This window comes from Crinia signifera, chromosome 4 (genome assembly GCF_055691185.1).
Source record: "Crinia signifera chromosome 4, ASM5569118v1, whole genome shotgun sequence".
Classification (NCBI taxonomy): domain Eukaryota; kingdom Metazoa; phylum Chordata; class Amphibia; order Anura; family Myobatrachidae; genus Crinia; species Crinia signifera.
The window spans coordinates 45,493,239-45,516,189 of record NC_139220.1 but is presented as its reverse complement, the minus strand read 5'-3'; the positions used below and the strand labels follow the sequence as shown (position 1 = coordinate 45,516,189).

Below are 22,951 nucleotides of genomic sequence, written 5' to 3'. Positions count from 1 at the left end.
AATGTCTCTTTGTGTTATGTGATGTATCATAAACTAGTTTGCTGTAGAATAGACTTCACTGGTCTGACCTCAACAGACATCTTTGGGATGAATTGGAATGTAGATCGATGTCAGACACCATCACCCATCATACATGCCTGACCTCACAAATATCCCTTTCAGACCAAAGTCCCGGGGATAGCTTGGGTCACTGAATTCCGCAGGCTGGACACTGGGCTAAGGCTTCCCTCCGTGGCGTTTGGATAGGACATCAGCTCCAACTTGGAAAACCAGCTGCAGTATGAGGATAACTAACTTTGGATAAAGCATTTATCCGCTCGGCTGTTGTAAACTACACATCCCAGCATGCCCTGTAACAGTTTTAACAAAATAATGGCAGGGTATGCTGGGATGTGCATTGAACAGACAGCAACTAGGCCGACATGCCTTTGTTGAAAGGGTCATTCAGTCGACATGGGGTTTTGCACTTTTTTGTCCTGTTGACCCAGTCGATATGGACACTGAAACGTAGCACCGCGTCCCCACGTGCTTCGGGAACACTATTTTTTTTTCTCCCATCACGCCCTAGTGGATGGTAGGGCATGAAATACCGCCTGTTGACTTAAAAAAAGTCAACATGTCGACCAAATGACCCTGTCGACCTTCCTGCATTTCGACCTAGTGGTGTCGACCTAATGCTTGTAGACCTAGTGACCGTATCCCCTACAACAGCTGGGGGGCTGCTAATTGCCCACTCCTGGGCTAAAGAAATAGAGATGACACTCCCATGAACAATATCAGTATCTTTTATTAATGAGTGACCATGTATACTGCATAGTACAAAAGTAACAACTTTTACTACAGTACATTAAATATAAAGAGTAGCATGAATATGGTATAAAAACGAAGCATTTATAATAGCAGCACACTGGTCCTCCTTTGAGTGAACAAATAGAGGCAGTCTGTGTCCTTGTCCATATAAACAAACGGTAAAAATTATTATATTGGTCAGAAGTATTCCTTGTAGGGCAAATATGAGAATATACTCATTATACTGTCATGAAAAAAAATAAAGCTTAAAATGCAGATGTTTGCGTAAAGGGTAAATAAATATAATTTTAGCTTTGTAATTTTTTTCTAGCAGCAATAAAAGATCATTTACACAGTAATACGTCAGACAAGTATCTACACTATCAATCATGCAACATTCCGTTTTCCAGCAAGAACAACTGTCTAGCAGTAGTTATGCTCACGTCATTACTCACATACACTGTGTGGCTAATTTACCAGGGTTTACAGCAACACCATTGCTCACATACCGTGTGTGTGGCTAATGTACCAGGATTTACAGTTCCGTCATTACTCACATACACAGGGTGGCTAATTTACCAGGGTTTACCGTTACGCCATTGCTTACATACTGTGTGGCTAATGTACCAAGGTTTACAGTTCTGTCATTACTCACATACGCAGGGTGGCTAATTTACCAGGGTTTACAGTAACGCCATTGCTTACATACTGTGTGGCTAATGTACCAAGGTTTACAGTTCCGTCATTACTCACATACGCAGGGTGGCTAATTTACCAGGGTTTACAGTTACGTCATTGCTCACATACACTGGTTGGCTAATTTACCAGGGTTTACAGTTACGCCATTGCTTACATACTGTGTGGCTAATGTACCAAGGTTTACAGTTCCGTCATTACTCACATACGCAGGGTGGCTAATTTACCAGGGTTTACAGTTACGTCATTGCTCACATACACAGGGTGGCTAATTTACCAGGGTGTACAGTTACGTCATTGCTCACATACACAGGGTGGCTAATGTACCAGGGTTTACAGTAACACCATTGCTCACATACACAGGGTGGCTAATTTGTTCTATAAATTCTAATAAAAAAAAATGTGTAAAAACAAATAGATGACATTTCCTATATAAGGTAAACATTACAGGTCATTATGGTGAATAAAATTACGGTACTTATGTATTATCTGGGCTCCCATGTTAAATGCACCCCATTTTTTCATACCCCTACTATCCAACTACGCATGGAGTTGATTTTATATAGTGTGGCGAGCGCAGCGAGCAACCGTGCCCGAAGCGTGGCGAGCGGACGCGGTCTCATAAGAAAAACGGGAGCCCAGATATTACATAAGTACCCAAATTTTTGCTTGCCAATTTCACACCTATTTTGACAAATTCCCTTGGCCCTCAAAGGGTTCAAGTTACACATACGGTGTGTGGCTTACTTAAGTGTTTTCAGTTACATCATTACTCACATACAGTACACTGGAAGGCTAACTTACCAGTGTTTTAGTTACGTCATGTGCTTACATACAGTGTCTGGCTGATTAACCAGTGTTTATTGCTACGCATTCACATACAATTGGTGGCTAACTTAGCAGGGTTTAACAGCTACAGTATGTCATTACTCACATACAATTGGTGGCTAACTTAGCAGTGTTTACAGCTACAGTTTGTCATTACTCACATACAATTGGTGGCTAACTTAGCAGTGTTTACAGCTACAGTATGTCATTACTCGCATACAATTGTTCGCTAACTTACAAGTGTTTAAAATTCCACAGATACAGTAGAAAGGTGAGGGAACAGTCTCCTATTCTGCCTAATAAAATGCGGTGGTTTCAGTAATTGGCAATAAAAATAAACTGAAGTGCAGCCATTTTGTTTTCTTAGATGTATACCTTGCTTAAAACATAAACCCAAGACCTTGGATAGAATAAAGACACAAAGTTCTAGAACAGTGACCGTTGTAGATTCTGCACACTGCATATGGTTAAATATTTCCTACGGAACCTTGTGTTTATTCCTTTGATATTACACAACTGATCACAAGGTATTTGGAAGACGCTGTGACTTCCAGGCCTCCCTGTACTTTTCTCACAGCAGCAACCCTGGGAACAGTTTTAGCGGTACACGGAGAAGCGTCGGAGTTGGCTGGAATGCAATGATAAACATTGTGTTGCAACATTTATTATTTTTTTTCCCTATTCGCTGATGGGCTTACAGACTAGGCATGGCAGTTTTCTAGTCTATGTCGTGTTCAACAGAACAGATGGGTGTACATCACAAATGTCGTACCACTTGGAGTTTATCTTCTTGCGTGGCCATAGTCCGTTCATGGGTAGTGACCCGTTGGCTTGCCTGTCTTGTTCTTTGACCACTTTCCAGTAATACCTGTCTTTGATGAAGTACGTTTCTTTGTATGTGTAGGAGACATAGACAGCATCAATGTGTCCGACTGGATGATCGCCAGGATCAATGGGGGGGAAGACCTCTGTGATGCGTTTTGGAAAATTCTCTGCCATCTTGTTTCTGTCCACACTAAATGCTGTTACCTGGAACAATTGGTTACGTTAGCATGTTTATAGTCAAGAAATGTTCCTAGGTATTTATATTTTAACATTGCTGAGTACTGGCAGTCTAAACACGTGGGGGCCTATTCATGATCACAAATGGGACCCCCCAGTATTTCGGTAATTAAGGAAAAGAATATTTCTTAGTTTGCCTATGAGGACTGATGCCATCTTTGGATGGGATATAGTTAATATCCCGGCACTCAGCATGCCAACGTTCGGAATACCGGCAGTAAGGGTTAGGCATACAATACTTACCATATCCACCGGTATTTTAAACATCAGAGTTCTGCTGTTGAGATTCAAAATTGCCGCAAAATTGTAGGTAATTTGTATGTGACTCATCCAAAGTGCTGTAGTATAAAGCACAACAGAATATGTTGGTGCCATCTACTTAAATGTTAATAGGGTACATTTCTCCAGTGTGATTATCAGGGTGGGAACATTTGCATACGTATGCAAATGAGCTAGCGTAGTAACATTCCATTCTCCACTGTCTAACTTGGTTTGTCCTTTGCGTCTCGCTTACCTCTGCACATATGATCATATAACTGCATGGATACTTTTATAAGTGTAACTAGCCTTAGTATCGGGAACTTTCAACCGCTATAGGGCAAACAGCTGAGAGGGGGGGGGGTGTTGGTTCTGTCTACACTGTCAAAGCATTGTTCCTATGTTTTTATTGTTTTTCTTGTTTGGTCTTAAATGTTGGCAATTAATCTCTAGTTAAAATGTCTAGTTCCACCACTGCGTAGGTTGTATACATAAAACAATTGGAGAAACAATTTAGGCCTTCATGGTTGCTGCCCTAGGCAACCTATGTCTCATGACCAACCACATTGCAGCATTACATGAGCCGATATACAGTGTGGCTATATCTAATTACTAATCCACCCAATTCTACATACATTGTTGTCTCTGAAGAAGTATATCAGTCGTTCCTTTTTGTCAAAGAAAGCTGCATCAACAGGGCTCGTTACTCCAGGGAATGCCTCCGAAATCAGTTGCGGATACTTATTTTTTTTCCAGTCTTCCGTATATACCATGTCGTTGTCAGGGTCGTAGCGCCAGACTTGTGTGCCTTTTAAATGAAAGAAATCTCATTTGGAAGAAAAAGTGCAGATGATACGCAAACCTTTCATCATCATCCAGCTAATTCCCCTCACACATACGCGATGCATACAGCACGCATGGGCAGTAGTTTGATAATCGCTCAATTTGCAAATTCTCGAATTAGCGGTCAGGTCTGAACTCAGCCCTAAAGCTGTGTACACACGCTTAGATTTTTCCTGTTTTTAATTCAATTTTGCTTATAGAAGCAAAATCGAATCCACATCGAATGGTTTTTAGGACACTTTCGATCTGCTTTCGATTCGATGCGCGCTCCCGTTTTCTCCAAATCGAATAGAAAAATCTACTGTGCAACCAAGGAAATCTCGAATTCGATCCAGTAAATCGAGTGAGTACATTGTGCCTACATTGTGAAATCGAATCGAATGCAAAAGTACAGATCTAATGCTAAATCGAATGGGATGATCGAATGCCAGATCTAATAGAAAATCTAATCTAACATCAAATCTAAAGCAAATCTAAGCGTGTGTATAGGGCTTTAGTGTTATTCTAGTGAAAAAAAGAGTCTGGGAACAACAAGAGCAACTTTAATACGAGGGACATAGTTGATAAATCTCTAGCAGTTGACTTAGCAGAAGACACAATCCAAATGGACCATGGTATCAGGACTGCATCCGATGCATGCATAAGCTCTATAAGTGTATATATAAGTATGTTATTAGTACTTTAACCGGTGACTTTGATATTGCAGGACAAATCAGACATCTAATAGTTTAGACTGCTTATAGAACTGTAGTTCTCTCCTGGTTCATACCTTTAAAAAAGTATTGCGCATCAATGTTCCAAGTCCAAACATGTAGATAGGCATCAATGTCTTTATCTGGGAGACCTCGCCAGCCCCCTCTGATAGGTAGAGGGTCTCCAAATCTCGTTCTGTTACTCTTGTTCTCATACATCCAGTACCAGCCTGTCTTGAAGAAGTAGGTGTTGAACCTATAGAAGATCTCACCCCTGGCATTTCGCTCCTTCCTCACCCAATCAAAGATTGTGCTGAAACTCCCATCACATGAACCTGGTGACACAAGAGGCACACATTAACAGCTCCTAATATTCATGTATACCACAGAATTCCATGTAGGTCATGAGGGTTGAATGTGGGTAGAGACACTTAGTATGGACAAGCATATTTAGAAAAGCAGCCATTATTCAGACTGAATTAAAATGAATTCGCATCATTGGTGTTTTTATATTGGAGACTGCATGTACGGTGCACGGAGTTCCCACACCACATACGCTTAGGGATGGCCATTGACTATTTGAAATCATCGATGGTTTATGGCCAATGTTGAATACTTTTGCCATTGCTGTAGGAGAACCAGATGGTCTCCCTACATCAATGGCAAAGGAGAACCGTTCTTTCTTTTTTTTTTTTTCAAGGTGCCAGGACACAGAGCATAGCTCCGCTCCTGACACCCAGAAGCCCCGCCCCCAAGTTCTGAAAGTCCCATGGGCATTCAATCAAAAATAATGGATGACTATCGATGGTTATCCATCAAACGGTTTAATACTATCGATGGCTGGTTGCAGAATCGCCATTAATGGCGACTGCACCAATGCCCATCCCTACATACGCTGCACTCATTTCTTCAATACTCCCCTCTCTGGAGTCCCCTGTTGGTGGCAGCAACAGCACAAATTATCTATTGCACATATGCAATAGACAAAGCACCAGGGAAATGGCTGCAAAGCCATTTTCCTGGAGATCTGTATATGCGTATTAGTATCTGGGACCCTAGTGCTCAGACTCTACAGTGCTGCTGGTTAGAGAGGAGGCTGCCGCTGCACATTGACCGCCTTCTCTCCTGCTGAGCATTCATCCTTTACATGAATTAGGAAGAGGTAATGTGACATTTTCATAACACAATTCTTCCTAGAAACATGCACTCTACCTAAGATTATTACAGCAAAATGTACACATCATTTACCAAGGACAATTACCATATTTTTTCTGAACCGTTTTTCTGTCCTCCCAGTCCAGCTCAAAATGCTTCCCCTGAGGTGTGTAGTTTGGTTGCATCACAGACCCCATGCGGTTGATATGGGACAAGCCGAGGGCATGGCCGATTTCATGCACTGCAACCTGCAATAAATTATTACATTTAGTTAATTACAGTTGATAAACTTCCCTTCCCAACTAGCAGAACTCTGGTGGACTGTGGGCCTGATTCAAAGATGAATCTCATCAGAGTAACTCTACCAGCAATGTCGCCAGTTCATATTATGCCACTGTATTTCCCTAGTTCACATTGTCACACTCTATTGCCCCAGTTCTCATTATGCCACATTGTATGGCCCCAGTTCATATAATAGCACACTGTATTGCCACAGCTCACATTGTGCAACAACGTATTGCCCAATTCACATTATGCCAAACTGTATTTCCCCAATTCACATTATGCCACACTGTATTTCCACAATTCACATTATGCCACACTGTATTGCCTTAATTAACATTATGCCACATTGTATTTTCCCAGTCCAAATCATGCCACACTCTATTGTCCAGTACACATTATGCCACACTGTATTGCCCAGTACACATTATGCCACACTGTATTGCCCTAGTTCACATTAGATAGCACCTGATGGCATTCATATTACACTCACAGCCACCGGGGCTGACATTACTGTTATTTTGTTCCATACTTTTGACAAGCTGGTAACTAGTATACATATAAAGGCTTAGTTGATCCAGTGCTCTTATCGTAATTACCACATTAAGCTGTACAATATTAACTAATTAAACTTACAGGAAAGAGAACATATATAATGAGAAATGGCATTAGCTTTTCAATTTGTGATGGGGTGGATTCCCCACCAGGAATATTGCTACAACAAAGCTCAATGGAAGTTCTTCAATTATAGTCCTATGGACAAATCCTACTGTTATAATCGGGTATTATTTTGTTTGGAGGAGGGGCTGGTCCAAACACAGTCAGACCATCTAATCTTCTTAGGTGACATTCTACTTCTCAAAGACCCCTTACACATAGAACCTTATTCAGATCTGTACACTCGCATTCAAATTTGCATGCAAGCTCAATGTTTTGCGTATACGCCCATGCGCGACCGCATGCGCCGGGTGCGCGCGGCCATGGCAAACAAACTGCCGGGTGCATGCACCCAACATTGCCGGCGGGGGGTAGGGCGACGGACTGGGGTACTCTCTCATGGGAATGCCCAGCATTTCATGGGTGTTCCCTTGAAAACTCTTGGTGTTCCCATGGTAATCCCCGGGTGATGTGGGCACCGGAGCCGGGCAGCTGACATCACCGGATGTCAGCTGCCCTTCCATTTCAGTCCGAAAGTACACGCATATATAAGTGACCTGGGAGTCCCTTTATATATACGTGAACGCGCCACATCTTTCGATGGTCGATGACCATCGAATGATGCGGATGTTCCCCCGCAGCCTGCGAATGGATGTTTATGTTAAACAGCTATTCACAGCCAGTGCATGTGAACACACGCTGCAATTGGGTGGCAGCCACGCCACCATTCGCAGTGTGAGGTTTGGTGGACTCGCAAGGCTGCGAATTTGCAGCCTTGCAAATCAACCAGAATAACCCCCATTTTACAATGTTCTAGTTCAAGGACAAAACCTGGATGCACAAATGCACCATCAGGGACTTACTTTTAGAAGGCTGATGCCTTGCTCGCTGCTTGGCCCAACAAAATGTTCATCATCATCGAAGTGAATGTCTCCCAGATACCAGGCATGTGCAAACTGCTGACCAACTCCATCGAATGCTTGGGAACAGCCAAGGTGCTGCCCTGTAATCAGACGGTGGTGTTATTATTATGCATCAATAGCTACAGTAATATGTTCTTCACTCTAACATAAGTTCTAATTGCGATTATCTGAGCGGTGGTCACAAAATATTCTTCCACTATCAGACTGATGTGCCTTTCCCTTTCATTCTTATTCCCTATGTGATACCGGCATGATATGTTAATATTACTATGTCTATTTCTATTGTGGCCATACACACTGTCACTTTCATTGTATTTATAGGACCTGTACGCTAACCCGGCACTGCTGCCGCCAGGATTTGTATTAAGACATCCATCGGCAGCTTTGCAAATCCAAGCAGCTCTGTACAAATGCGCAGCATCGGTTGCAGATCAGATGATTATCTTCCTTTTGGGTAACCTATGGCTACTTAGAGTGGCTGTTGGACCTAAGGGACCAATTCAGACCCATACATTACAGGCCGAATTCAGCCCGCCACCGATGTTCGGAAGCGAATGGCTTCGGAGAGTTTCACACTCGCCAGGCCCTTCGCTCGAGGAGGGAAGGGAAGGAGACGGAAGCAGGGGATCGCCCAGGGTTTTATGGGCGTCCCCGTAAAAACCCTGGGCGTTCTCTTGAACATGCAGGCGTGGCCATGCTTGCATGGGGTGGGTGGCTGACATCCCGTGACGTCAGTGGCCGCCACCAAATTTCAGAGGAAAGCGTGTAAATGAAAAGTCAGTCCAGGCTGACTATCAATCTGTATCTAAATCATCTCTGTGAGAGACATTGCAGTGGCATAGGGACACATGCGCAGTGCGACGCTGTATTAAAAACATTGGTCAAAAACCGGAATAGCGAATGTCTCTGAATCAGGGACATAGGGGGTTATTTTGGTTCACTCTTTCTGACAAATGCCTTCTTAGATGGACAAAACCATGTGCACTGCAGGTTGGGCAGATGTTACTTGTGCAGATACAATTAGATTTGGGTGAGGTTTACTTCAAAGTGAGATCTATATTGCAGTGTAAAAATAAAGCAGTCACTATTTTCCCTGCACAGAAACAAAATACTCACCCAAATGTAATTCTCTCTGCACATGTTACATCTGCCCCCCCTGCAGTGCACATGGTTTTGTCCATCTAAAAAGGAATTTGTCAGAAAGAGTGAACCAAAATAACCCCCATAGCAGGGCCGTAACTAGGGGGGGGGGGGGCTAGGGGGTCACGCGCACCGGGCGCTGGAGGGTGGGGGCGCTAGTTTGGTGTCCCGGCAGCGTGGTCCCTGGGATGAGCAGCGGGGGTCCGGGGACTGGTGGGTTAACGCCAGGTCCTAGCGGGGTCCCGGGGACTGGTTGGTTAACTCCGGCTCCTAGCACTGCCGGACAGTGGGCGGGAGGCAGGTTTTGAAAAGACTTGCCGGACGCTGATTGGCTGAATTCAGCCAATCAGCGTCCGGCAAGTCTTTTCAAAGCCATCAGCGCTTCCCGCCGCCAGGCAGATAGCGCTAGGTGACGGAGTGAGTGAAGACTGCCGCTACACCAGTCCCTGGACCCCTGGACGCTACACACAGGTATGTTGGCAGCGGGGGTCCAGGGACTGGTGTAGCGGCAGCTTTCACAAACACAGCCGCTCGCTATTTGCCTGGCGGCGGGAAGTGCTGATGATTTTGAAAAGACTTGCCGGACGCTGATTGGCTGAATTCAGCCAATCAGCGTCCGGCAAGTCTTTTCAAAATCTGCCTCCCGCCCACCGCCCGGCAGCGCTAGGAGCCGGAGTTAACCTTCTCCAGTCCCCGGACCCCCGCTGCCTGACCCCAAGTCAGTGATTTTTTTTTTATTTTTTGGGGGGGGGGGGGGCGTCCAAATGACTGCCGACCCGGGCGCCGAAACACCTAGTTTCGGCCCTGCCCATAGTTCCAGAAATGCAGCTGATCCTGATAACTATGTGATGACGCAATGACTGTTGCTGGGCTGGACTGATGGGTATAAGAGCCCAGCAATAGTGCACTGTCTTATTCAGCTGTTTGCTCAGATGATGATCAGTCACATCATTTGGATTTGGACATGTTACTGAGTACTTTTACTATAACGATCATCAGTTCTTATTAGCACAAATGTTTAATTGTTTTGAAGAGAAGCAAAGAATATACAATGGTGGTTGGGTTACTTATTTAATAATTGTCTACTTATGAAGAAATCCCAGTGACACGACCAAAGCGTTGACATTTATCACAGCCCTGCCTTCTGCCGCATAATGACGTAATAAGTGCCACTGGCTAGACATGGACTGGACCTCAATGATAATAATTGTCACAATGATAGATGTCATGGCATCATAAATGTCCCCTAAAGGTATTGCTATAACACAGCGCACAACACCAGAGACACTGGTCACTGAATCGCCCCTTATATTTAATGTAGTGGTGAGGTGGAACATTTCAACCTCCACCTTGACCCTGCAAAGTCATTATAACAGAAAAGCATTCTAGAGTGCAGTGGGTGCCAAAAACCCTACCACTGGCCCTGGCTCTGCCTAATGGGGGAGTGGATGGGGATAATTAGGTGGAAGAGGCAAATGAGTTCCCCAATCTCTCCAGGACCACTTTATGCCCTGGATATATTCAAGTCACAAACAAATCAGCGAAACACACAATAAAATCAAAATGCTACATTTCTGGCTGATTATCCAGAACAAGAAATATATGCAAGTTTTCAAAATAGCACCACAGCTATGTATTCTCGAAAGCAGGATGAAGGGGATGCAGTTGGAATCCCGGCATTCAAAATCCCAATGCCGGAATCCCGACCGCCGAAATCCCGACACTTTCTCCCTCCGTGGGTGTCCACGACACCCATAGAGGGAGAATAAATTAGTGTGCGATCTATGTCGTCCCCCCCCCCCCCCCCCCCCCCCGTTGGGATTTTGAGCGCCGGGATTCCGACCGCTGAGTTTTTATACCAATCCCGGATGAAGAGTCCAGAATATCTCCTAGTGAGGATGCCCAACACAAGAACAATGCTACTTAATTGAGAACCATGAGAAGTAGAGGCATACTGTATATCCTTTTTCTGCTTGTATAATATATATATATATATATATATATATTCATTATTATTATTAATTTAATAATTAATTTAATGTTTTTAAACTTCACCCTAAAGTTTTCCGTGGGAATCCCTGCACTAACACACGAGTGGATGTGTACGCTTACACAACCACTCGCATGTGGCTGCACGATAATAAAAATCGCTCACTCGCCATCAAATTATTTTTCTTCCCTTCGTTAATAGAAGTCCGTCTAGACTGACTTTTATTCTGGCCGCAGATGCCCGAATTCGGGGAGGGTACTGATGTCATGTGACGTCAGCCTCCTAAACTAAGCAGGCAGAGACGTGCATTCCCTTGATCACCCTCTGCCCCCCCATCCTGGAGCAAACGCTTTGGCGTGTGTGAAACAGGGGAACAAATTTGTCCCACACTGAGCGGGTCTGAACCACCCCATATACTGTATTTAACATATAAATGTGACACTAATAAATAGTATGTATCACTGAAAGACTGAAAACCAAGTCTCTTTGCTGCCTTCACAATCATGTCAGCAGATAAGAGAACTCCTGTGCCATAGATAATGGAGCAAAGGAATGAAATAGGTAACAGTTCATTATGGGGAATTGTGCTGCATAAGGGAAGTTTTTCTTTTGTAATTCCTTAATCCTGTCACAGAAATATGGAACCATTTCTTGTTTTGGTTTAAAAAAAAAAAAAAATTCTGATTAACCCAGTATGTTCAGGAATGTCAAAGGAAGGCCTATACTCTAAAGTCATATTACCGCACTGGCTCTGTCCCTTCGTGGCTGCCTGCCGGTATGCGTCTGGCCCAACCCTGATCCACAATGCTGCCATCAGGGTTCCCTCTCCATGGTAAGCATGGGTGGGCTGCATTGGGGGAGGGGTGTTGTAAGGAGAGTCTGGAGCTGTAAGGGGGTGGTGCTGGTGAAGGCAATTGTGTGTCTGTGTGTGTCTATGGGGAAGTGTGTGTGTATCAAAGGGGCAGTGATTTTGTGGATAGGATAGGATCTTTGGCTGTATCTGAAGATCTCACCCGACATCTCCATTCCTTTAAATGATGATAGATAGATAGATAGATAGATAGATAGATACCTTCCGTTGGGTATACACTAGCACTGTGAAATATGTCATCCCAATTATTGTGTAAATCTCCCTTGATATGGATTTCTCCTATTGTAATCAAGGAGATGACAGTGGTTCCCAAACTGTGTGTGTCTAGGTGCCCTGCAATTGCTGGGGTACTGTACCTCGGGTTGGTGGTCCAGGATAAGCAAAACCAGTTCTAATGGCAGCCTGTCATAAAGCATGTATTCCATCAGAAGCACTGTACACCACCACCACCACCACATAACTGACCATAAGGATGACCGGAGGTAGGCACAATTTACCTAATTTTATATATTTTTTTACAAAATGATCAATAAAAAACTTTTATCTTAAAGATGCCAAGAAAAAAATGCTGATACTCTGGGGAGTAGTCATGAAAGGTTGGGAACCACCGACGTATTGTAAGCTTTAAAATAAAATTTCAGCAACCAATAAAAACCTAGAAAAAGTATTAATATTTGCTTTCTCTAAAAGTGATCTTTCCTTTGAGAAGTCTTACATTGCAATACCAATGTGGAAGAGGTTTAACCTGCCTGTGCCAAAGCCAATTCGAATATCTATGTCATCTCCAGTGAGGTCCTCCACAAACTGCAGAGGGATCACTTCACTCCACATGCGGAAAGCGGTGGCAAGAATTCTCCTTTGTTGGTCGATAGTCAACTGCATGCTGTACCCTTCCCCCATCAATCTCCACTTCAGGGTTCTCTTGGGAAAACTCATAAAGTTCCCATTCTCCTCAGCATCTCTGTTTTCACGCTTTCTTCTATAGTGATCGACTATCCTGGACAGGACACTTCTTCTTCCACGTTGGGAGTTTGCAGTTTGTGTGAAATCGTGATGGGTGTCATTTGCAGGAAAAAGACTCAGAGTTGCATTTTTCCGTTTAGATGGGGCTTTGTGGTCAGGAACACCGCAGCGGGGTTTGTTCATGGCGAGCTGGGTGGCAGTGTCCAGGAAACCAGTGGCGTTTAGTCCGTTGGCTTCTTGAAATTTTTTCAAAGACTCTGAAAACGATGTGCTTATCTCTGTCTTATTAGTAACGAAAATCTCCCGCTCTTCTGATTCCCCTTCTGAAATGAGCTGAGAAACATCTTGTGGGGCTCTGTCAAGTTCAAGGAACTCTCCAAATGCTTGTTCTTCCCAATTTACGGGTTTCACCCATCCATATTTCACAAGGTATTGCTGTTAGCGAGATAAAGAGAGGAAATTAGTACCTCAGTTTATTTTATATAGAATAATTAATGAATAACAGAAGTATACATATATTCATTGCATTGTGTATAATATTAATCAATATTCATTACAAATTAGGAGCAAATCTAGATAAAATGTGAACATTTATAGCAGGGCAAAGCATGTAGATTCATTTTTCTTCTGCTTGCAGGGAAAATAATGGCCCTTATTCTGGTTCACTCGCAAAGTCAAATTCTTTCTCAAATGGACAAAACCATGTGCACTGCAGGGGGGGGGGACAGATGTAACGTGCAGAGTGAGAATTAGATTTGGGAGGTATGCTTTACCTCTAACTATATAGCTTAAAACCTCCAGATGAACTTGTTTAATGAGTATTATAAGTCTATTACAGATAATTTGTTTCCACAGCTCATTACACCGGAAAGACCCGCTAAAAACCCTGTAAAAAATCCAGGTCACTTCACCCGGGGTTTTTACCTTTTCACCATTCCCACTGACAAAAATCCTTGGTAGGTGCGCGTTGATGAAAAACGTGGGATATAGGACTACTCTGAACCAGTGGCGGCTTCTGCTATTGGGATGCCCCTCCAGCCCCTCCAGTGAAAACCAGGAGGTTTCCAGTGTAAATAAGACAGCCAGCATCAGAGCTCTGGGCGCTCAAGAGGGGGGTGCGCATTCTACCTGCAGGGGGAGGGGGGCAGTGGCGTAACTAAGTTTTGGGCGCCCCCCCCGCCATTAGGGGGGGCACCCCCCCCGCCGCCGCCCCGCCAAGCACCCCCAATCCCCCGCCGCCCATGCACACCCCCCCCCCCAATCCCCTGCAGCCTTACCTATCGCGCTGGTCCCGGCGGCTCCGTTCTTCTTCTGCTGAGGACCACCACAAAATGGCCGCCCCCATACAGCAGACAGTTTCAGAGAACTGTGTGCTATATGGGGGCGGCCATTTTGTGGTGGTCCTCAGCAGAAGAACGGAGCCGCCGGGACCAGCAAGATAGGTAAGTCTGCGGGGGATTGGGGGGGTGTAACTATAGCACCGAAGCCCCCACGTGCACAGCGCCCCCCCCCCCCCCCGCGCGGTGGCGGGGGCTGCGGTGCTATAGTTACGCCGCTGGAGGGGGGAATAGTTATTGAAGAGTTAGAGGACTGAAAACTCCTCTCCCACTTGGGCTGCCAGTACATGGAGCATTGACAGCAATGGCTTTCCAGCAGGAAGCCATTCTGTGCAAATCACCAGAGATACAGTGCTTCCATGGGCTGCTGCCTGTGCAGCCCAGCAGAAGCAAATCCTCTGCAGTGAGCATGCCCAGACTTCAGTGAGTCACTCAGTGTGATGCAGCTGAAGATGGTATGCATTGCACCAGAGAGGTGCATTTGGCGCCATAAGGGTTCCGCAGCGCCCAGTTACAAAGTACACATAATCAAACAGGAAAAACAGTGACTTACAGTTGAAGACAATACAGGACAAATACAGGGTAAATAGGATCATCAGCCGATTACTGCAACATAAGTATCAAGGTGGCAGCAAACAGCATGATTGCTTTGGTGCAGTCGAAGACTACTTGAGTAAGAAAGGATAAGCACATGAGGTAAGAGGTCCCTGCTTGTGAGAGCTTACATTCTAAAGAGGAGGGACAGACAGATGATGATGTACATACATCATTTTTTTACAGTATATGCACAAGATCACTGGTACAGAGCAATCACAATCAAGGTTACTTTATTCCATAGTTTAAGGTGATTTAAAGTAGATTATCTGTATGTTGTGTTCCGTTTGCAATCAGCAGTACCCAGCCAATTGCAGCCCCCCTTAAGTCTAAAGGCAGGAGCCGCCACTGCTTTGAACCCACCAAAATAGATAACCCTGATCAGAAACACGCTGTATGTTTAGCAGCAATTCTCAAAAGATGCTTTCATTTCTCAAGTTTTCTTGGGTGGCCTTAGTGGGTCCATGGCTGTTATCAGAGATAATTACTGTGGAAGTGTGAGAGATATGTGAGATTAATGCACAGGCAAGCCAGTGTGAGACACACTACACCCACTCCGTGCTTGGTGGAGATGTGTGAAGAGGATGTTTACTCTGCTTTGCTGGTCATGCTTATGCCCAGATGTTGCCTGCTGTAAACATTTCAAATTATATATATTTATATACAGAGAGAGAGAGAGAGAAAGTGATAACTGTTCATCCTACTTCTTGCTACTCGTGAGCTTGTGGGAACCTCCAGCTAAAACCATTTATAAGCTTAGAATGATTTTTATTTGTATTTCAGTGAAAAATAAAAAATTGCCTAGGTGGTGTGGTGGTGTCTTCCCCCCATGTCCTTAGTCCTTAGTACCCCATTGTAAATGACTTCCCACCCTGTGGGTCTATAGCAACAGAACTCTAGTGCATTAAAAAGTCTGAGGTTGATACCCAACAAATGGGCGCTCCCCTTTTTGGGCACACAAGAGTATATCAATTAAACAATACTCCCCTCTATTCATTGTCTCTGTGTTGTTGCATCAATTCCTCAGAATAACGGTGGTTCCAGATGATTGAAGTAATCGTGATTAATATGTGGAAGTAACGCACATAAGCATACATGCAATGGGTGAGTCTGAATGATTACTTATGATTTCTGAACAACATCAACCAGCAAGATGCGTATCAAACCCACATGAGTGATGGTATAGTAACATGAAGAAAGCATACCTCCCAACAGTCCCGATTTTAGCGGGACAGTCCCGATTATCAGGGCCTGTCCCACCCGCGGGCGGCAGTGTCCCGCGGTGTGTGGGGGCTGTTGGGAGTCCTCCCTGTCAGCTGCTAAGCAGCGGGGAATAAACGCTGTGCGCCTGCGCACAGCGTCTATTCCCGCAGCCAGGGGGCTGGGGGCATGGCTAGAGGCTCACAGAGCCTCTGGGTCATGCCCCCATAGCGGCAAAATGGGGGCGTGGCCTCGCGGGAGAGCCGCAAGTATAGGCCATGCCCCCAAATTAGGCCACACCCCCCGAAAATTTTGGCGCGCCTGCACGGCGCAGCAGCAGCATCCCGCCTGCTGATTTTGCAAAGTTGGGAGGTATGAGAAAGGTATCTTTGTTTTGGAAACCGGAAGTAGGGAGGCGGAGGCGGAGCCACAATACACATATTAAAAAAGACATCTTCAGCACACTGATCATGGATTCTGAGGAAGAGATTTTGCATCTCAAAACATGTTGAGCATATTCAGTGTGTAACTATAGGAACAGGCTGGAGTTTGGGTGAGTGAGTTTGAGGTGCACCTATTAGGACCAGGTCCGGATCACTGATTCTTTTGGGAAGTACCGCAATACCTGTCCATCCTACTAGGGCCGCCACCTATTTTATTTTTGTTTTTAATTTTTTTATGGTAAAAAATAAAAATAAAATAGGTATTAAAACATGTATTAAATAAACATGTATTAAAATAAAAATCCTTACTTGTAAAAAAGAAACCCTTATGGACGTGTTGCTTCATTATACACTGTGAGTACCGGTACGCCGTCCATTATTTAAAAAAAAAAAAGATACCTTTCTACATGTTACTATACCATCACTCATGTGGGTTTGATACGCATCTTGCTGATTGATGTTGTTCAGAAATCATAAGTAATCATTCAGACTCACCCATTGCATGTATGCTTATGTGCTTTACTTCTGGGTATTAACCTCACACTTTTTATTGTCTATTAAAAGGGTACTCTTTACCTAGAACGGCGCCCGTCGCGGGCATCGCGGGTACATTTATGCCTGCCTGCGACGCGACCGACGCGATGCCCGCGATTTTCCCATTGAAAACCATGTTAAACCTGAAAAATCGCGTCGGTCGCGTCGCGGCCGGCCATAAACGTACCCGCGATGCCCGCGACGCGATGCTCCCGATTTCCCATAGGAAGCAATGTTAAAAGCCGCGATGGACCCGATTTTAGTGTTAAATGCCTCAATCCACCCGATTTGGCCATAGGAATCAATGTTAAATGGGCTACAGAGCCCATTAACCCTTAAATGTCCCCCCAAATTTTTAACGCCACCCCACGATCAACGCCAACCCGAAGCGTGGCGAGCGCAGCGAGCCCGCGAGGGGCGGCGGTACGCGTCCTCCGACCTTTTCATGCCCTACTATCCACGTCGGCGTGGTGTGAGAATAGAATAGTGTGGCGAGCGCAGCGAGCCACCGAGCCCGAAGCGTGGCGAGCGCAGCGAGCCCCGCGAGGGGACGCGGATACCTTCACAGGTAAGCGCGTCCCCTCGCGGGCTTCACAGGTGTCCGTGGCCACGCGGACACCTGTGAAGCCCGCGAGGGGACGCGCTTACCTGTGAAGGTATCCGCGTCCCCTCGCGGGGCTCGCTGCGCTCGCCACGCTTCGGGCTCGGTGGCTCGCTGCGCTCGCCACACTATTCTATTCTCACACCACGCCGACGTGGATAGTAGGGCATGAAAAGGTCGTAGGACGCGTACCGCCGCCCCTCGCGGGCTCGCTGCGCTCGCCACGCTTCGGGTTGGCGTTGATCGTGGGGTGGCGTTAAAAATTTGGGCGGACATTTAAGGGTTAATTGGGGCTATTTGGGCTCTGTAGCCCATTTAACATTGATTCCTATGGGAAAATCGCGGGCATTGAGGCATTTAACGCTAAAATCGCGGTCAATCAGGCTTTTTAACATTGTTCTCTATGGGAAAATCGCGGTAATCGCGGGTACCCGATTTTGATGTACCCGCGATTTACCCGCGATTTACCCGCGATGCCCGCGATTACCGCGATTTTACCCGCGATGCCCGCGATTTCAATCGTGGGCGCCGTTCTAGGTAAAGAGTACCATTAAAAGAGATGATGGGTAGATCTCAATATACCCAGACAGGCTGGTCCCTTCAAAACAAATAACCCATTTACTGAAATATCTATCTTGCCTAACCGACTGGTCAGGAAGCTCCTGAAAATGGAATGGTCCTTCTGCCCCTTAAAAAAAGGGTGGGGAAGCCTCCCGCATGCCTTTGGACCCATCCCCCTGCACCCCCCCATACACCTCTCCACCAGTTGAATACCGTCAAGTTGCGGCTCTATGGGGAATGGACAAAATTTATGCAAACCGCATCATTTCCGGGCTTAATGACATCGTATTCCTTGTCATGGTGGCCTGTCTGCCTACCTAGACATTGTAGATTTACCATCTGGATACCAAAGCAGCGCCTCTTTAGATCCCGCAAATACCATACAAATACCATCTACTTAATGTCAAACACTTTCCAAAGTGAATATAAGAGCTGCAGCCTACAATAAGATCCGAAATGGGGTACAATGAAAAATACATTCTACAGTAGCTTTCAAATGAGATCTCCAAATAATGTTAGCTTCTTTTTAAATAACAGGGGGAGTCCTATGTCATCATTGACCCACAGAAGAACAGTGCTAGATGTTCCTCATACAACTGGCTTATCATACCTGCGCAGCCTCTGGGCTCAGGATTGCATCAGCTTGTGGGTGATTTTGTAACTCAGCATCCGAATGATCTCTGTTGTGGAAAAGTTTTTCCGAGCCTGTCCCCTGTAATAAGAACAGCAGGTAGAGGACAGGAACCGGGAATGACACCGTTTTTAGGCAACCAGCTCGCTCCATACCAGTTGAACCTGATCGTCTTCTGTTTTCATGTGATCAGCGTGAGAAACACTTGTCGTGTCACCGGTAGTCCAGCACTGGTCACACACTAAAGGTTCTCCCCGTGTTGTCTCTTCGGTTCTGTGAAGTCTTCAAAGGCGTCTTTCTTTTAAAACTGGAAGAGATTAACAAATAATAAGAACAAAGATCTAAAGTCTGCTAACAGTCCAACTTTTGGTTTACCCAACTCATCCTGTTCCTTCATTTTTGCACTGTCCTCCACTTATAATCTAATATATATCTACATAGGGATAAACTCCAGCTTCAAAATTATATAATCCCCTCCGAATATTATTACACACCTCTATTTTGTCTTACATACAGTAGCCCTATATAGGACATATGTAGCACACCTATATTGTCATTTGCTAATTGCACAAATTACCTGAACTGATTAACACCACCAAAGCTGATCAGCAAAGCTGATTCTCCATTCTTTGCAATAGATTTTATATATTGGATAGAACATTGCTTTACAATACCTAGAACAAGATGCATAAGCAAGCATCACATTTTGTATGCGGCGCATCGCGTCACTCATCACAAGAATAATGTAGTTTTTCAACAGTATTTAATACACTAAAACACTTTCATATGAAATAGCAATAAAAATGACATAAAAGTTTTTTGCCCTATTCAGGCAATTAACATAACATAAGCACACTTTAAAATACTTGATAACAATCATGACCAATTTTTTAGGCGATGTTAGTAAGAAAGTCCTTAGACTACTTGTTAGTAGAAGTTAGTCGGTTAAGGTGTAAATCCCAACGCGTTTCGTCAGTGATCTGACTTCCTCAGGGGCAAGAGTAAATCATGATACAGTAATATGAATAGTGTTCACAACAATTTTTTTTTTTTAAATTCTATAATAAAAGGACATCAGGAAGGAACGATTTAGAGAAGGTGGAAGAAGACAGAAGAGTTTAGCACTAGTCTGATGAATATACCATAGTGTGGGATAAGCTGATATGTGAGTCTCTTTAGGTAACAAATTGCACACCTTTCATTGAGTCTGGTGTAAATCCAACCAGCAAAAATGCTAATAACCATCCGGGGTCCCATATATGTCAGATGTATTGAACCTATAGTAAATGATACATACATCTAAATTTTTATAGTAATACCCCATATTTTGAATGAGGAAAACAGTTCTTACATACCATTGATATTCTTCTGAGAAGGAGATCTGATGAACTCAGAAACTGTGACCTTATACCTAGTCACCTATCTAGCAAATTAAATATCTATATTTAGTGTATAATTTTTTTTATATATAATAATTCCCCATACTTTCTAATGGGAAAGGTTTTTAACATACAGTTGGTATCAGATACTTCTGATAAAGGAATCTGCTCAAAAGAGCTTGGGGTCTGTGACCTTAAACCCGGTAAGGTATCTGGTGAATGAAATTCATGACTGTATTTAGTATGTATACATTCAAGTGTCAATGGAAATAAAGTTTTTTTTGGTACTTGTGTATTATCACGGCTCCCATCGCATCGCATACCATAAGGCATGCGATGCGATATCGCGCGATGTTGTACAATGTCATACAATTTAAAAATTGTATGACATTGTATGTGGCATACAATGCCATACAATGCGATGGGATGCGATTAAAAATTGTATAAGCACCCTAATGGTGCTTACAATGTTAAATGCACCCCCACGCCACCCCCCACTATAAACGTGACCCCGAAGCGTGGAGAGCGCAGCGACCCCGCGAGGGGTGGCGGTACGCGTCCTATGACCTTTTCATACCCCCACTATCCACGTTGGCGTGGAGTTGATTTTAGAAAGTGTGGCGAGCGCAGCGAGCCCCGCGAGGGGACGCGCATAACTTCACAGGTATACGCGTGGGGGTGCATTTAACATTGTAAGCACCCATTAGGTGCTTATACAATTTTTAATCGAATAGGGGGCTAAAATCGCATCGCATCGCATGCCATCGGGTGTATGGCATGTGATGCGATAAAAACATAGCGCGATCAATATCGGGGGCGCCGTGATAATACACAAGTACCGTTTTTTTGTTTGTTATATAAATAAAAATAATTTGGGCTTTACACCTTAACCGACTAACTTCTACTAACAAGTAGTATAAGGACTTTCTTACTAACATCGCCTAAAAAATTGGTCATGATGATTGTTATCAAGTAATTTGAAAGTGTGCTTATGTTATGTTAATTGCCTGAATAGGGCAAAACAAATTTTATATCATTTTATTGCTATATCACATGAAAGTGTTTTAGTGTATTAAATACTGTTGAAAAACAACCATTGAATAATTTCTCAGTGCCCTCTAAAACCTCTTTCTTTCCCATAGCGATTGGAGCAAGGTGGCACACAGTTTGAGAGGGTTTTTACATATTGCTGTGCAGGGTTCATAAGGCAATTGAGGAAAACTGGCTGGTTGCCAGTTGAAACGGCTGTCGGGTCAGCCACTGTATACCTTCGTTCAACTAACGGTAATGTACCTCTAATACACTTTCGTTTTGCTTTTGAAATTTAATGCGTGTGCTGGTTCCTTTCTTTCCTGACTCCAAGGGAGATAACTGTTTGTATATATATATATATATATATATATATATATATCACATGAAAAGCCTGTGTTTGTTTCTATGTACATTACTCTGTGGGAGACCTTACAGGCTCAGCGCTGCCTCTGATTAAAAACCCTCCCATGACAAGGCAGCTGCTACTGCTGTCTTCCATGGACCTAAGAAGCATATGATGAGCTCCATCAATCAGAGCTCACCACAAGCTTTTCAGCCTCTGACCTCTTGTGCAAAGTCTCATGGGTCAGCTCCCAGCAGTGGTGCAAGTATGGCGGTACGGGGTGATACGGCGTACCGATAAAACATATTGTGCCGGTACCCCGTACCGCCATAACAAATCCCCCCGAATTTCTTACCGCGCATGCGCGCATATGTACGGGTTGGGGGGCGTGGCTTGTGTACTAGAGCAGCGATGAATGGGATAATGGAGCCATGATGACAGACAGACAGATCACAAGCTCTCCCTGCACACACACTGCTTCCTCTGGCTGGGCGACAGCGCTGCCAGTCTTCCCCATCAGGTAAGGCGTTCTATTCAGCTGTCCCTCCGGGCCTCTCACCTCCTCCACGGCTCCACCTACCATGCTCTCCCGGCTGCTCAAGGAGCACCAAGTTAAGCAGAATGAGCGGAAGGAGCTGCAAGGTGAGCAACCGCCTGATCCCTCCTCCTGACAGGCCACGGATAGATAGGCTCGGGAATAGAGTTACCCCACGCGAATGGAATGCGTTTCCTTACTGCTGTGTTTAATGAAATATGCCAGTAACTGAGCAGGTTACACTCCTTGTGTAACATGTCTTTTACTGCCTGTAAGAAAAACCAATGCACCCAATAAAAGAAAAAACATAATAAAACAAAACCAGATCTCCCTGGAGCTGATGATACATAAGTGTCACCCCAATAACTGTTAATGAGCACAGGTTACACTGACAAACCCACTTTTTTTGTACATGCTACTGCTACTGGCACTGGGGGCAGGGGCGAATTTAGGGGTCAGGCCGTCCCTAGGCACAACATTTTTATGCCCCCCCCCCCTATTTTAATGTAATCATATATGTATACAGTATACATTGTTATTTATATATTTCATTAAAATTTAACTGTAGCCCACCTTAATATTTTTTTAAGCACTCTGGACTGCTCACTGTAC

General features: G+C 44.4%; 1 protein-coding gene across 3 annotated transcripts in view; it reads right to left on the bottom strand.

Annotated features, from left to right (window-relative positions):
• Window positions 1–769: 769 nt before the first annotated feature.
• The window catches only part of LOC146074015 (matrix metalloproteinase-21-like), a 58,654-nt gene continuing 36,472 nt past the window's right edge, over window positions 770–22,951 (bottom strand). For all 3 annotated transcript variants that reach the window (XM_083181691.1, XM_083181693.1, XM_083181692.1), the window contains exons 2-8: window positions 19,030–19,357; window positions 12,936–13,584; window positions 8,126–8,265; window positions 6,430–6,571; window positions 5,246–5,503; window positions 4,269–4,441; window positions 770–3,342 (exon numbers count right to left, since the gene is read on the bottom strand). In XM_083181691.1, coding sequence (XP_083037817.1) covers window positions 3,037–3,342; window positions 4,269–4,441; window positions 5,246–5,503; window positions 6,430–6,571; window positions 8,126–8,265; window positions 12,936–13,584; window positions 19,030–19,203 — 1,842 coding nt within the window. In that variant the 5' untranslated portion in view covers window positions 19,204–19,357 and the 3' untranslated portion in view covers window positions 770–3,036. The remainder of the gene's footprint in view (window positions 3,343–4,268; window positions 4,442–5,245; window positions 5,504–6,429; window positions 6,572–8,125; window positions 8,266–12,935; window positions 13,585–19,029; window positions 19,358–22,951) is intronic.